The 15,615-nt window shown below is 42.9% G+C and overlaps 1 protein-coding gene across 6 annotated transcripts in view; it reads left to right on the top strand.

Annotated features, from left to right (window-relative positions):
* The window catches only part of LOC140741499 (protein AF-10-like), a 335,405-nt gene that overhangs the window by 259,288 nt on the left and 60,502 nt on the right, over positions 1–15,615 (top strand). For all 6 annotated transcript variants that reach the window (XM_073071775.1, XM_073071770.1, XM_073071771.1 and 3 more), the window contains 2 exons: positions 11,391–11,508; positions 15,014–15,086. In XM_073071775.1, coding sequence (XP_072927876.1) covers positions 11,391–11,508; positions 15,014–15,086 — 191 coding nt within the window. The remainder of the gene's footprint in view (positions 1–11,390; positions 11,509–15,013; positions 15,087–15,615) is intronic.

The following is a 15,615-nucleotide window of genomic DNA, read 5'->3' as shown; positions in this document are numbered from 1 at the left end:
CTTTCTTTTTCTTGCCTTCCTTTTTCTTCTAGTTTCATGTGAGTATCTCTGAATTTGCTAATTTCTCGAGAAATTGGGTCTTGTTTATCCCCTTCCATTTCCACAGCACTTACAGTATTTCATCCTCCTTTTTCTTCTACTTTTCCATCTTGATCTTGGGAAGGTGTATTCCATTCACTGGAGGACAGAATCCTTCTATTTCTCCCTTTACGATCTAGTGTTTCCCCTTGGTTTCCTGATCTGCAACATCATCTGATGAGAAAGGCTGTAGTGCTTTCCCTGTGTATATGGCGCACAAGAGTTTATGCATCATCTGATTAATCTATTTTTGCATCTCCATTGATTCCTTTCTTTTTGGCCTTCCATTCATCCAACTGGGCTTTGGTCTTTGCATTTACTTTTACAAGCAGTTTTTAGCTTTCCTCGTGAAGTTTATGCAATAACCTTAATGCCCGCAGAATAGATTCTAGTTATTTATACTAATCATCATTATGTGCCATGTCGTATAATCATGGTCTCATTGACCATGATTGTTCTTGGCAAATTTTTCTACAGAAGTGGCTTGCTGTTGCCTTCTTCTGGGCAGTGTCTTTACAAGACGGGTGACTCCAGCCATTATCAATACTCTTCAGAGATTGTCTGCCTGGTATCAGTGATGGCATAACCACGACGTGTGATCTGCACCAACTGCTCATATGAACATCCACTACCTGCTCCCATGGCTTCACATGACCCTAATCAGAGGGCTAAGCAGATGCTACACCTTGCCCAAGGGAGACCTGCAGGCTAGTAGAGGGAAGGAGTGTCTTACACTTCCTTTGGTAGTGACGTATCTCCAGCCTGCCACCCCAACTCACAAAAGCCGATTGCATGCAATTTTCTTAAAGCTCCTTGAATTCTCTTCCAGCTTAAAACCAAGCCACATTTTGCAAGTAACTGTCTGATGAACATATCGGAAGCTTCCTCAGATATGTTCCCTACAAAATTCCCCACTGCTTTTGTCACGCTCACGCTTCCTCAGAGCAGCAGGATCCTTTCTGGATTGAATATGGTTTCCAATCAGAGGCACAGAGGGTTGGCACCAGCACCTGTTTGTCCTCTGTTGGGGATTGGGTCATGGTGTTCGGCACGGAGACAGTTGTGGCATCATCCAGTACCTTTCTTAATTTACTTTCAGTTGACTCTATTATAGGGGATATGGCATGCAAATAGTGGATGGATCTCTAAGCAAGTTATAGTTGTCTCAGCCACTCATGATCCCACAATGCTGGTCCTCCTTATTTTTTTAATCACATACAAGCCCAATGTGGCTTATTGGTTGTATTTCACTGTCACAAATGTCATTCCCACAGGAGTTACCTTTTTTCCAGTATCTGTTCTGAGTTGGATATCTACAGGCTTCAGTTCAGTATCTTTGAAATGCCATTCAAACTCATTTTGTGCAATGACTGAAACAGCTTAGCCAGTGTGTATCCAATCCCATTTTAATTGATTTGTCATTCACTCCTGGTAAGCCATATTGCTTGTCTCATGTTAGTTTTCACATTGTAAATCTCAAGGCTATCTGGTCCTGTGCCATTCTCATCATTATCAGATTTTTCATTAACAGATTAAAACTGCAACTTATCTTTTTCTCTTCCCTGTGCAATCCATTTATTTTTGTCTGCCCAACATACTTTTTCCAATGTAGCCAGCCATTTCTGCTCTTTTAAAATTTATGATTATTATCACCTGGTACTCACTGTTTATGAATCCATGAATTTCATCCATTTCCTGGCTTTTAAAAAATGTGTATGTCTTCTCTTGCAAAGAAAGCATGCTGCTCTTTTTTTTTAAACTCTAACATCTCGCTGCCCTTCAACAGGTAGGTAGTCGACTCAAGTTCATTTTAAATCTTCCTGATCACCACTGTTATGTCCTGCAACTCCAAAACTTAAAACTAATCAAAAGGAAAACAAGGGAGCTTGGGAAAACAAGAGATAACATGTCTAACTTCGTTTTTCCTTTCAGTGACAAGCATATGCACGATGCAGTGGTGTGATGATATATGTAATTTGTGTACTTTGTACATATAACCATTATGAACTATTTAAACAAAGAATGCTTAATTAAACAATATATTTACAATATTACTCAAATATTGCTGATGTATTAAATCAGTGGTCCCCAACCACTGGGCCGCAAAGCATGTGCTACCGGGCTACGAGGAAACTATATGAGTCAGCTGCAGCTTTCCTCGTTCCCTGTCACACCCACTGTTGAACTTGAACGCACACGAGGTCACTACGCACGCGAAGTCATTACCCACGCGAGGTCATCAGTCGCCTAAACACAGTGATACCCTAGCGCCAGGGATCACTGGTTGGCCTCTGGTAACCGGCCACCTCGTGCAGCTGGCAAGAAGTGCCATCGTTACTGGCCTGGAGCACGGACAGCACCGCCTCTAAACCTGTTTAGCACACCAAATGTTTGTGGGGAACCCGGTGCTAAAATATTTGCAGACGACCTAATTCAGGCTCAGAGTTTCTTAAGTAGCAGAGAAGCTACCTCGCTGTGATCTACTGAAAGTCATCCCTCGAGCCAAACTTTTGTCAGCCGATAGATCCTACCTACCTACAAGGAGGGCGGGCACGCACCCTGTCGCACTCCTCGCTCGGTCAGTCGTTCTCTCCGGACTGCGACCGCTGCAGCCCAGGTACAGGGACCTCCAGCCCTTACCTTGTCCTCTCACTGGTGTGTTGCAATGATTTTATATGTTCATATGAGGAAAATATGCGCTGTGTGTTTAATATCCAAACGTTACTTAAAATGTTATGATGCTATTGACTTATAAGTGAGTTATAATTGACTTATCACTATATTCATGCAAGGAAAATATGCGCTGTGTGTTTAATATTAAATTCGTTAGATAAACCCTTTTAAAAACAAAATTGAGTGTATTAGCCACTTATAAGTGACTTATAGTTGAGTTATCACTTATATTCTGGTCGTGATTAACACCCCCACAACACCCTGCCCCCCCGTCGGCCAGTCCGCAAGAATATTGTCAATATTAAACCGGTCTGTGGTGCAAAACAGGTTTGTGACCCCTGTATTAAAAACGCAACAATAAACACAAGAGCTTATGCTGATTTTGGAAATCCAGAGTAACACACACAAATTACTATTCTGCTCATTTACTTGACGGTCACAGACATAGGTCTGAAGAGAGCCTGTTCCTGTGCAGTATGGCTGTATGTAGCAATGAAAAAAGATTTTGGTTCTGAGAAGATCATTCACAAGAATGATCTTAGGAATAAAAGAGATAGCGAATAAGGAGTGAAGAGTGAGGGGGATCTCATTGAATCCTATTGAACATTGAAAAGCATGGATAGAATGGACATGGAGGGGATGTTTCCTATAGTGGGGAAGTCTAAGACCAGAGGGTATAGCCTCAGAACTGAAGGATGTCCCTTTAGAACAGAGATGAGGAGGAATTTCTTTAGCCAGAGGGTGGTGAATCTGTGGAATTCATTGCCACAGATGGCTGTGGAGGCCAAGTCATTGGGTATATTTAAAGTGAATGTTATTAGATTCTTGATTAATCAAGGTGTCAAATGTTACTGGGAGAAGGCAGGAGAATGGGGTTGAGAGGGATAATAAGTCAAACTTCAAAATAAAATTTATTATCAGAGTACATACATGTCACCACATAGAACCCAAGAACACACACAAAATGCTGGTGGAACACAGCAGGCCAGGCAGCATCTATAAGGAGAAGCACTGTCGACGTTTCGGGCCGAGACCCTTCATCAGGACTAACTGAAAGGAAAGATAGTAAGAGATTTGAAAGTAGTGGGGGGAGGGGGAAATGCGAAATGATAGGAGAAGACCGGAGGGGGTGGGATGAAGCTGAGAGCCAGAAAGGTGATACGGAGCTGGAGAAGGGGAAGGATCATGGGACGGGAAGGCTCAGGAGAAAGGGGGGTGGGGGAAGCACCAGAGGGAGATGGAGAACAGGCAAACAACTAAATACGTCAGGGATGGGGTAAGAAGGGGAGGAGGGGCATTAACGGAAGTTAGAGAAGTCAATGTTCATGCCATCAGGTTGGAGGCTACCCAGCTGGTATATAAGGTATTGTTCCTCCAACCTGAGTGTGGCTTCATCTTGACAGTAGAGGAGGCCATGGATAGACATATCAGAATGGGAATGGGACGTGGAATTAAAATGTGTGGCCACTGGGTGATCCTGCTTTCTCTGGCGGACAGAGCGTAGGTGTTCAGTGAAACAGTCTCCCAGTCTGTGTCGGGTCTCACCAATATATAAAAGGCCACACCGGGAGCACCGGACGCAGTATACCACACCAGCCGACTCACAGGTGAAGTGTCGCCTCACCTGGAAGGACTGTCTGGGGCCCTGAATGGTGGTGAGGGAGGAAGTGTAAGGGCAGGTGTACCACTTGTTCCACTTGCAAGGATAAGTGCCAGGAGGGAGATCGGTGGGAAGGGATGGGGGGGAATGAGTGGACAAGGGAGTCGTGTAGAGAGTGATCTCTGCGGAAAGCAGAAAGGCGGGGGGGAGGGAAAGATGTGCTTGGTAGTGGGATCCCGTTGGAGGTGGCGGAAGTTACAGAGAATTATACATTGGACCTGGAGGCTGGTGGGATGTTAGGTAAGGACAAGGGGAACCCTGTCCCAAGTGGGGTGGCAGGCAGATGGGGTGAGGGCAGATGTGTGGGAAATGGGAGAGATGCGTTTGAGAGCAGAGTTGATGGTGGAAGAAGGGAAACCCCTTTCTTTAAAAAAGGAAGACATCTCCTTCGTCCTGGAATGAAAAGCCTCATCCTGAGAGCAGATGCGGCGGAGACGCATCTAACCCTAAGATTCTTTTTCTGCAGGCATACTTAGCAAATCTATAGAACAGTCACTGTAAACATCAAAAACTGTAAACTAAACTGTGTAAATGCAAATATAAATAAATAGCAATAAATACTGAGCATAGAATAATAATATAACATCTATCAATATAACAGAGTCCTTAAATGAATGTAGCTATCACCTTTTGTCCTAGAGACTGATAGTTGAGGGGTAATAACTGTTCTTGAAGCTGGTGGTGCAAATCTTGAGGCTCTTGTACCTTTTACCTGATGGCAGCAGCGAGAAAAGAGCATTGTCTGGGTGGTGAGGATCTTTAATGATGGATGCTGTTTTTCTACAGCAATGTTTCATGTAGATCTGCTCAATGGCTGGGAGGGTTTTACCTGTGATGTGCTGGGCCGAATCCACTACTTTCTGTAAGATTTTCCATTCAAAGATATTAGTGTTCCCATACCAGGCCGTAATGCAGCCAATCAGCACACTTTCCACTACACATCTCTAGAAGTTCCTCAAGGTTTTCGATGACATGCCAAACATCTGCAGGCTCCTGAGGAAGTAAAGGCACTATCGTGCTTTCTTTGCAATAATACTTATATGATGGGTCCAGTACAGATCCCCTGAGTGACACCCAGGAATTTAAAGTTACTGACCCACTCCACTTCTGATCCTCCAATGATTACTGACCCATGGACCTTTGGTTTCACAATCAGCTCCTTGGTCTTAGTGACGTTGAGTGAGAGGGTGGTTGTTGTTCTTGCATCTCTCAGCCAAGTTTACAATCTCCCTCCTGTATGCTGATTCATCACCACCTTTGATACAGCCCACAACAGTGGTGTCATCAGCAAACTTGCATATGGTGTTGGAGCAACACACACAAAATGCCGGAGGAACTTTGCAGGCCAGGCAGCATCTATGAAAAAGAGTACAGTTGAGGTTGACTGTACTCTTTTCCATAGATGCTGCCTGGCCTGCTGAGCTCCTCCAGCATTTTGTGTGTGTTGCTTGGATTTCCAGCATTTGCAGGTTTTCATTTGTTTATGATATGGTGTTAGAGTTGTACCTAGCCACGCAGTCATAGGTGTAAAGCAAGAAGAGCAGGGGCTGAGTACACATTCTTACGGAGCTCATGTTAGAATGGTGGAGCAGACTCACTAGGCCAAATTACTTAATTCTGCTCTGATGTCTTATGGTCTCATGGAAAGGAAAAATGAGGCCAGGGTTTAATTGTAAAACTTTGTCCAAAGAACTAACACAGGCTCATTGACAGAAAGACTTCCATCTCTGCAGTTAAGAACCCACGATGAGTACCCAGGGGCAGTTTTTCTGCTGCCATTCACAGACTGCTTCTGAGTGTTCAAAGGTATTTCAATATCTTGTGGCACAGTATTTCAACCATCCAAGACTGTGCATGTGGCGAAGGTGCCGCCAGTCAGTGTGGAGTGCCATCTGCTGGTATAACATCAACCTGTGATTCAGGAACTCCACGTTGTCACATGACCTCACACCTGACCTGGACCACTACTTTATTAACCCTTACCTTGCTGGGGAGCAGAGAGACACAGAATACAGCAACTGCCTTGCATCACGGCTTATGCCTCATGTATATTCAGTGTTGAAAGCGAAACATTTTCTAATCGATTCACCTAGCCAGGGGGCAGTAAGGTGAGGTGAAGAGAGAAATGTCCTTCACTTACTCACTGGCCCAAAACATCGCCCCTGACTGCACAGTCACTCGGTTTCTTCACACGTGAGGCAACTTTGATCAGATCATATAATTTTCATTTTCGATGATCATTAACAACCATTTACAGTAAGTTAGATTTAAAGATTAACTTTATTTGTCACATATACATTGAAACATCCAGTGAAATACCTAATCTTGCATTCTGGGAGCACCACCCAGCATGCCTTCAACTTTCTTTAACCCAGAAGAAACTCACTTGTTCATGGGAAAGCCCATCTTCCGATTGCTGGCGCTGTCAAGTGTTACACTACCAAGTCTCTTACAGTAGCCAAACGGTTGGTAGGCAATCGTAGTAGGGAGGTTCAACTTGTTTGTGACATGGAACGGTCTTGCAGTATTTTAGTATGAAATCGCTACTATAGTGCAATAAATTCAAGTGATTGTCAGTGATAAATAGAGACGGAGGAAGCAGCCCCACGGTGCCAAAGCGTGCTGCTCTGTGGAAAGAATTAAAAAGCTGCAGGGCAGCACATGCTTACGTGTGACTGCAGTTTGCTAAGTGGCCTGGCGTAGGTTTCTTAGATTTTGGTACAGCGTAATAAAACAGCTTTATCCCTGAAAGTATTTACAAGGGGAGGAGAAGCTGGGTCTTTAGCTGTTTATGGTGTTTCAGTGGAGTAATTTGTGCTGGCACTGAGAACACTGCTCAGTAACTTCACCCCAATTGAAACTGGATCATCTGTCCTATAAGGCTGTCGCAGCAAAGAACATTTATAGCCCAGGAAGTACTTCCTGAAGTGGATTTGTTAATATGCAGTAAAATACCTCAGTCCATTTGTACACATCAAGCAACTAGCGTGAACAAGTAGGAGAGCATCTCCACAAATGCAAGAGGTTCTGCAGATGCTGGAAATCTTGAGCAACACACACACATACAAAATACTGGAGGAACTCAGCAGGTCAGGTAGCATCTCTGGAGAGGAATTTGGGTATATTTAAAGCAGAGGTAGATAGGTTCTTGATTAGTAAGGGTGTCAAATGTTATGGGTAGAAGGCAGAAAACTGGAATTGAGAGGGAAGACATGATGGAATGCTGGAGCCAAATGGCCTAATTCTGCTCCTATATCTATTTTCTTATGGAGTCCATGTCGGCTCCCAGCACAGCACTCTCATCAGTTCCATTTCCCCTCTCCTTATTTCCCTCTAACCTTTTAACTTACACTCTCCCATATGCCAATCAAATCCCTTGGTTTTGTTTTGGCATTTACCTACACTAGGATAACCTTACCAGCATGTTTTAGAGGCACAGATTCAGACCCTTTGGTCCACCACATGACGGAAAGCAAGGGTTTCAGAATCAGAATTGAAGATCAGTTTATTATCACTGACATATGTCATGAAACTTGTTATTTTGCAGCAGCAGAACAGTGTAATACTTAAAAGTTACTGTAAGTTACAATGAAAAATACATTAAGAATAAATAAGTAGTGCAAAAAGAGAGCAAAAATAGTGAGATTGTGTTCATGGGTTCATGGACAATCCAGAAATCTGACAGTGAAGGGGAAGAAGCTGTTCCTGAAATGCTCAGGCTCCTGTACCTCCTCCTCGATGGTGGTATTGGGAAGTGAGCATGTCCTGGGTGCTGGTAGGTATACTTTGAATACCCTATGGCATGAACTCAATGGACCAAGGGACTTCCTCAGCAAAGAAGAGATAGCCTGGTTCTCCCTCCCGTAGCATTAACACTCAACACAAGGAGCATTGTCTGCCTGCATGTAAATATTATGCAGTTCTTTTGGGAAATAAATCTCTATTTGATGGCCTCTCCTGTTACTTCTCAGCATCCAGGCAGTACACTTCATGCCTTTACATGCTATAGCAAAAAGATTTACACTCATTGGCCACTTTATTAGATACACATGTACACCTGCTCGTTAAAGCAAATATCAATCATGTGGTAGCAACTCAAAGCATAAAAGCATGCCGACGTGGTCAGGAGGTTCAGTTGTTGTTCAGACCAAACATCAGTAAAGGAAAAAAATGTGATGTAAGTGCCTTTGATCGTGGAATGATTGTCAGTACCAGACGGGATGGTTTGATTTCCTGGGATTTTTATGCACAACATCTCTGGAGTTTACAGAAGAATGGTGTGAAAAACACAAAAAAAATCTAGTGAGCAGCAGTTCTGTGGACAAAAATGAGAGAGGTCAGAGGTGAACGGCCAGACTAGTTCAAGTTGACAGGAAGATATCAGTAACTCAAGTAACCACGCATTACATCAGTGGTGTGCAGAGAGCATCTCTGACTGCACAACTCGTCAAAGTGAATGGTCTACAGCAGCAGAAGACTACACCAGATTCTCTTCCTACACCTAACAAAATGGCTGCTGATCATGTACCCTTTCTATGTAGCTTAGATAAATATGTTTTTTATTGAACCTGCTAAACATGAATGTAATGTTAAAGAAAGAGTTTTATCAGGTTTCCACTTCAAAAAAAAACAATTTGAAAAAGACACATTATAAAGCTGATGAGGTATGCCTAAGTGCACTGCCCAATGAACTATAAAAGAACATTTACTGCTTTTGCTGTTTCACCAGAAACTTGTGATCTCAGCCAAGTGAGTGGAGGTTAAAAGCACCGGGTCTGCCCCCCAGTGCCACAGAGCTCAAATGTCAAAAATAATTTTATTATCAAATTACATACAGTGTATATGTCACTATAGGCTATCTTGAGATTCATTTTCTAGCAGGCATTTACAGAAAACAAAGAAATGCAATAGAATTTATGAAAAACTATCCAGAAACAAAGACTGACAAACAGCCAATGTGGAAAAGAAGACAAATTATGCAATTAAAATATAAATAGATAAATATTGCTTGGAACATGAGTTGTTGAGGCCTTGAAAGTGAGTCCATAGGTTGTGGAATCAGTTCAGTGTTGAGGTGAGTGAAGTTATCCTCTCTGGTTCAGGAGCCTGATGGTTGAGGGGTAATAACTGTCCCTGAATCTAGTGCTGTTGGATCTAAGGCTTCTGTACCTCCTTCCCAATGGCAGCAGTGAGAAGGAGAGCATGGCCTGGATGGTGGGAATGCTTGATGATGAATAGTGCTTTCTCATGGCTGCTCTTCTTATAGATATGCTCAGTGGTGGGGAGGGTTTTGCCTGTGATGGATTGGGTTGTTTCCACCACGTTCTGTAGACATTTCCATTCTTAGGCATTGGTGTTTCCATACCAGGCTGTGGTGCAACCAGTCAGGATACTTGCCACTGTGCATCTGTAAAAGTTCGTCAAAGTTTTAGGTGATGTGCTGAATCTACACAAATGTCTAAGAGAGTGGTAACTTGCATATCAATGACTGCTGACATCTCCATTCCCTGGACTGTTAACTCCATCCCTCTCCCTGCTATCTGAATGAAAAAGTACCAGGTGATCTTGGCCCAAAATGTCAACTCTTTATTTGTTTCCATAGATGCTGCCTGACCTGCTGAGTTCTTCCAGCATTTTATGTGTGTTGCTCTGGATTTCCAGCATCTGCACAATCTCGTGTGTTTATGAAAAAGATTCGGGCTTTTTTTTGTACAGTTTAGTATTGCCTGTGTGACTGGGAGATTCATATTCAGATTTATTTATTTATCACATATACATCAAAACATACCGTGAAATGTGTTGTTTGCGTTAACAACCAACACATGCTAAGGAAGTGCTGGGGGCAGCCTACAAGTGTCACCACACATTTCATAGCATGCCATGCCCACAATGCTCAGCAGAATAACACAACCAACAACAGCAAAACAACAGCACAGGCCTCCGACCCCCAGGACAAGCCACCTCTGACCACCATTTCTTGGACGCAGTAACACATACTCACAGACATTGGCCTGCAACCTCCAACCCATAGCCCAGATTCGTGAACATCGGGCCTCTGACCTCTAAGCAATCTAACCCAGGTGCTTCAACCTTTGGGCCTCAACCTCCAGACTTGCCAACTTTGATCTTTGACCTTCAGGTTTGAACCTCCAAGCTCGCTGACCTCTGTACTTCGACTTCTAGTTTTGACCCCATAGTACCATTATGATGAACCATCCCTACTTCAAAAGCTGCACTCAAATCTGTGCCTGTCCCAACTCTGCTCCCAAAAGTCACATTAATGCCTTTGTCACTTGTGTTCTTTGTGTGGGGCAGCTTCTGAGTTAGGATAAGAGAGGGTGCAAAAGAAATTTAACAGAACACTGCTGGACTAGATAGAGGACTTGTCTTATGAAGATAGACTGAGTTGGTGCTTTTCTCTTTGGAGCGATGAGAGACAATATAATAGAGATGTACAAGATGATAGAGTGAATAGCCAGAGACTCTTTCCCAGCACAGAAATAACTAGTACAAGGGGGTATGATTTTAAGGTGATTGGCAGAAAGTATAGGGGGCATATCAGAGGTAAGTTTTTTTTAACACAGAGAGTGGTTGGTGTGTCGAACGTGCTGCCAGGGGTTATGGTCGAGACAGGTACATTAGGGACTTTTAAGAGACTTTTAGATAGGCACATGGATGATAGAAAAATGGAAGGTTATGTAGAAGGGAAGGATTAGATTGATCTTAGAGTAGGTTAAAGGGTCAGCATAATATCATGGGCCGAAGGGTCTGCACTGTGCTGAACTGTTCTATGCTGTTCTATTCTGAGGCTGTGCCTTCTTTTCCTGGACTCTTTCATAAATAGAAACATCCTTGCCATGAATTCAGGATAGACATTAGAAGTTCTATGTTGCATTTCTAACATAAAATCAGATGGTTTACCGATGCTGTTAACCTAGTGTAATCACTCGTTGTCACAGTGTTGATTTTTTCTGTGTAGGTGTTTTCCCTGCCTGGCTCATCATACAACCTGGCTCCTTCCAATGTGTTTGGAGGGCCAATTACTCCGGGCTCATCCATCTCTTCACTGTTGAATCCTGTGGAAAGTGGCCAAACAGGTAGGAAGTTCTTCTCTCATCTGAAGTCCATGTTGGTCCGGAGAGCATTTGGGAAGTATGTTAACTTCAACAGCAGTGAGCTGTGGGCTTGAATGTTCTTTCTGGTTGGTCAGAATTAGGATTAATATCACTGGCATGTGTAATGAAATTTGTTACACATCAAAATAATATATTTGAAAAATTAAATTAAATAAATAATGCCAAAAGAGAACAAAAAATATTGAGGTAGTGTCCATTCAGAAATATGATGGCAGAGGGGAAGAAACTGTTCCTGAAATGTTGAATATGTGTCTTCAGGCTCCTGTACCTCTTTCCTGATGGTAACAATGAAAAGAGGGCATGTCCTGGATGATGGGGGTCCTTAGTGATGGATATGACCTTTTTGAAGCATCGCCTTTTGAAGATGTCCTCAATGCTGGGGAGTCTAGTGTCCGTGATGGAGCTGGCTGGGTTTGCAACTTTCTGTAGCTTTTTCCGATCCGATGCAGTGGCCCCTCCATACCAGACAGTGATGCAGCCAGTTAGAATGCTCTCCATTCTACATCAGTAGAAATTTGCTAGAGTTCTTGGTGACATACCAAATCTCTTCAAGTTCTCAAAAAGATAAAACCTGTTTTTATTTCGTGTTTCCACCATCTGTAGATGCTTGTTTTTTACTAAATGTGTACACCCTGAGTTGTTGGTATGTGGAAATGAAGATCTTCTCACAGTTTCACAATCACACATAGGAATAGGTTCTTGATTAGTCAGGGTGTTAAAGGTTACAGGGAGAAGGCAGGATAATGGGGTTGAGAGGGATAATAAATCAGCCATGGAAATGGGCCAAAAGTCATAATTCTGCTCCTACATCTTACAGTCTCATGGAAGCATTGTATATTTCAATAGTCAAGAAATACATTTAAAAAAACTCATCTTCCTGACTTGGAACTTTTTGTTTTTGAAGTAATTGACATAGAATCAAACAAAATGAAAGCAGGCCCTTCACTCACCGAGTCTACACCATCAAATATCTATCTTCACAAACCCTCACTAATCCTGTTATTTTCACCCAACATTTCCTTGAACTTCCCACAGGTTCCTCACTCACTTGCACGCAAGGGGCAATTTACAGTGGCCAATTAATCTACCAACCTGCACAACTTTGGGATGTGGGAGGAAACAGGACACTCACATGGTCAAAGGGAGAACTGTAGGTGGTCCTCTAATCTCTGCTCATGGCCCTGATCCCACCCAAATGGGAATGGCTCAGGCAGGACTCAGTGGAATTTCCTCCCAGGTCAGGGTCAGACACACCACGACACAAACTCATTCCTCTTTCAGTGGTAACTTCTTCCCCAGTTATTTCTCTATCTTAGATTCCACCTTGCCCTACCAGCATCCCACATTTGAGGCCATTTTGTAGATAGACCTCTCTGATGCCTATTATCTTTCTTCAGCCCTGAACCTATCCAGGTAAAGTTACCCAAGCCTTATAAGCCAACACAACTCAGAACTCTATTAAAAAAATATTAAAGCTTGGTAACTCTACACGTAAGACAAGAATATCACAAGAAACAACAAAAGATTTAAACAAAATAATATATAATAAGAAATTCCTTCTTATTTCTGATCTATGGTCCGTGGCAATGAATTTCAGAAAGTCACCACCCTCTGGCTAAAGAAATTCCTCCTCATCTCTGTTCTAAAGGGACTTCCTTGTGTTCTGAGGCTGTGCCTTCTGGTCCTAGACACTTCCACTATAGGAAACATCCTCTCCATGTCCACTCTATCTAGGCCTTTCAATAATCCGTAGGTTTCAATGATATTTCCCCCCTCATTCTTCGAAACTGCAGCGAGTACAGGCATAGAGCCATCAAAAGTTCCTCAAACATTAACCCTTTCACTCGTAGAATAATTCCTGTGAACCTCCTCTGGACCCTCTCCAATGCTAGCAGATCCCTTCTTAGATGAGGGGCTGAAAATTGCCCACAGTACTCCAAGTGCGGTCTGACCAGTGCCTTATAAAGCTTCAACATTACATCCTTATATTCCACATTATTCAACATTACATCCTTATATTCCACATTATTCAACATTACATCCTTATATTCCAGTCCTCTCAGAATGAATGCTAAAGTTGCATTTGCCTTCCTTACCACCAACTCAGCCTGCAAGTTAACCTTTAGGGAATCCTGCACAAGAACTCCGAAGTCCCTTTGCAACTCTGATTTCTGAATTTGCTCCCCATTTAGAAAATAGTCTACACCTTTATTCCTTCTACCAAGGCGCATGATTCTGACATTCTTTGAGCCATCTGAAGGTAAAGTGACCCATGGTGGGCAAAGGAAGTTTTCCGAGATCATGGAGGTTACAGGAACATCAAGATTTATCGAGGATACACTTAGTGACCCACCTTATTAGGCACACCTATACATTAAAGCAAATATCTAATCAGCCAATCATGTGACAGTTACTCAATGCATAAAAGAATGCAGACATGGTCAAGAGGTTCAGTTGTTGTTCAGACCAAACATCAGAATGGGTAAGAAATGTGATCAAATTGACTTTGACCGTGAAATGATGGTTGGTGTCAGACAGGGTGGTTTGAGTATCTCAGAAACTGTTTATCTCCTGGGATTTTCACACACAGCAGTTTCTACAATTTACAGAGAATGGTGCAAAAATGAAACAAAAACATCTAGTGAGTGGCAGTTCTGTAGGCAAAAACACCTTGTTAATGAGAGAGGTCAGAGGAGAATGGCCAGATTGGTTCAAGCTGACAAGAAGGCGACAGTAACTCAAATAACCACTTGTTACAAATTACAGGAAGGATATTAATAAGGTTGAAAGTGTGCAGAGAAGGTTTACAAGGATGTTGCCGGGACCTGAGAAACTGAGTTACAGAGAAAGGTTGAATAGGTTAGGACTTTATTCCCTGGAGCATAGAAGAATGAGGGGAGATTTGATAGAGGTATATAAAATTATGATGGGTATAGATAGAGTGAATGCAAGCAGGCTTTTTCCACTGAAGCTAGGGGAGAAAAAAACCAGAGGACATGGGTTAAGGGTGAAGGGGGAAAAGTTTAAAGGGAACATTAGGGGGGGGGCTTCTTCACACAGAGAGTGGTGGGAGTGTGGAATGAATTGCCAGATGAAGTGGTGAATGCGGTCTCACTTTTAACATTTAAGAAAAACTTGGGCAGGTACATGGATGAGAGGGGTATGGAGGGATATGGTCCAGGTGCAGGTCAATGGGACTAGGCAGAAAAATGGTTCGGCACAGCCAAAAAGGGCCAAAAGGCCTGTTTCTGTGCTGTAATGTTCTATAGTTATGTGGTGTGCAGAAGAGCATCTCTGAATGCACAAAAAATTGAACCTCAAAGTGGATGGGCTACAGCAGCAGAAGACCCCAACCAAACATTCAGTGGCCACTTTATTAGGTACAGAAGGTACCTTAAAAAAAAGGCTGCTCAGTGTATATGAACTAAGGGTCTGATTTTACTTCTCTCCCCTGTTTGTTTTCCAGAGCCAGACCTCGATGACAATGATTGCAGCTTTGTCTGCAGAGACAGTTCTTCTAGAGGAAGTCTTTCTCCAACGTAAATATTGCCATTTACTTTACTTTTCCATACCTCTCCTTTCTATTTGTGCTGTGTCATATGCACTGGACATCAGTTAGGCCATTTTCTATCCTCCTTCAATATTTGATTAGTCACACAAACATCAAAAACATGCAGTGAAATGTGTCATTTGTGTCAAAGACCAACACTCACCGAGGATGTGCTGGGAGCAGCCTGCAAGATTGGCAACATAGCATGTCCACACTTAATAACCCTAGTCAGTATATCTTTTGGAATGTGGGAAGAAACCAGAGCACCTGGAGGAAACCCACGTGATCACAGGGAGAATGTACTAAATCCTTACAGACAGCGGCGGGAATTGAACCCTGATTGTGATTGCTGGCACTGTAAATTGTTGTGCTAACTGCTGCACTACCATGCTGCTTCCCCCACCCCTATTCCATCAGATCATGGTTGATCCACTCCTCAGTCCATAAGATCATAAGATATAGCAGCAGAAGTAAGCCATTTGGCCCATCGAGTGTGCTCCGCCATTCAATCATGGGCT

The sequence above is a fragment of the Hemitrygon akajei genome, chromosome 18 (genome assembly GCF_048418815.1).
Source record: "Hemitrygon akajei chromosome 18, sHemAka1.3, whole genome shotgun sequence".
Lineage (NCBI taxonomy): Eukaryota > Metazoa > Chordata > Chondrichthyes > Myliobatiformes > Dasyatidae > Hemitrygon > Hemitrygon akajei.
This window is presented reverse-complemented; position numbering and strand designations above follow the sequence as displayed.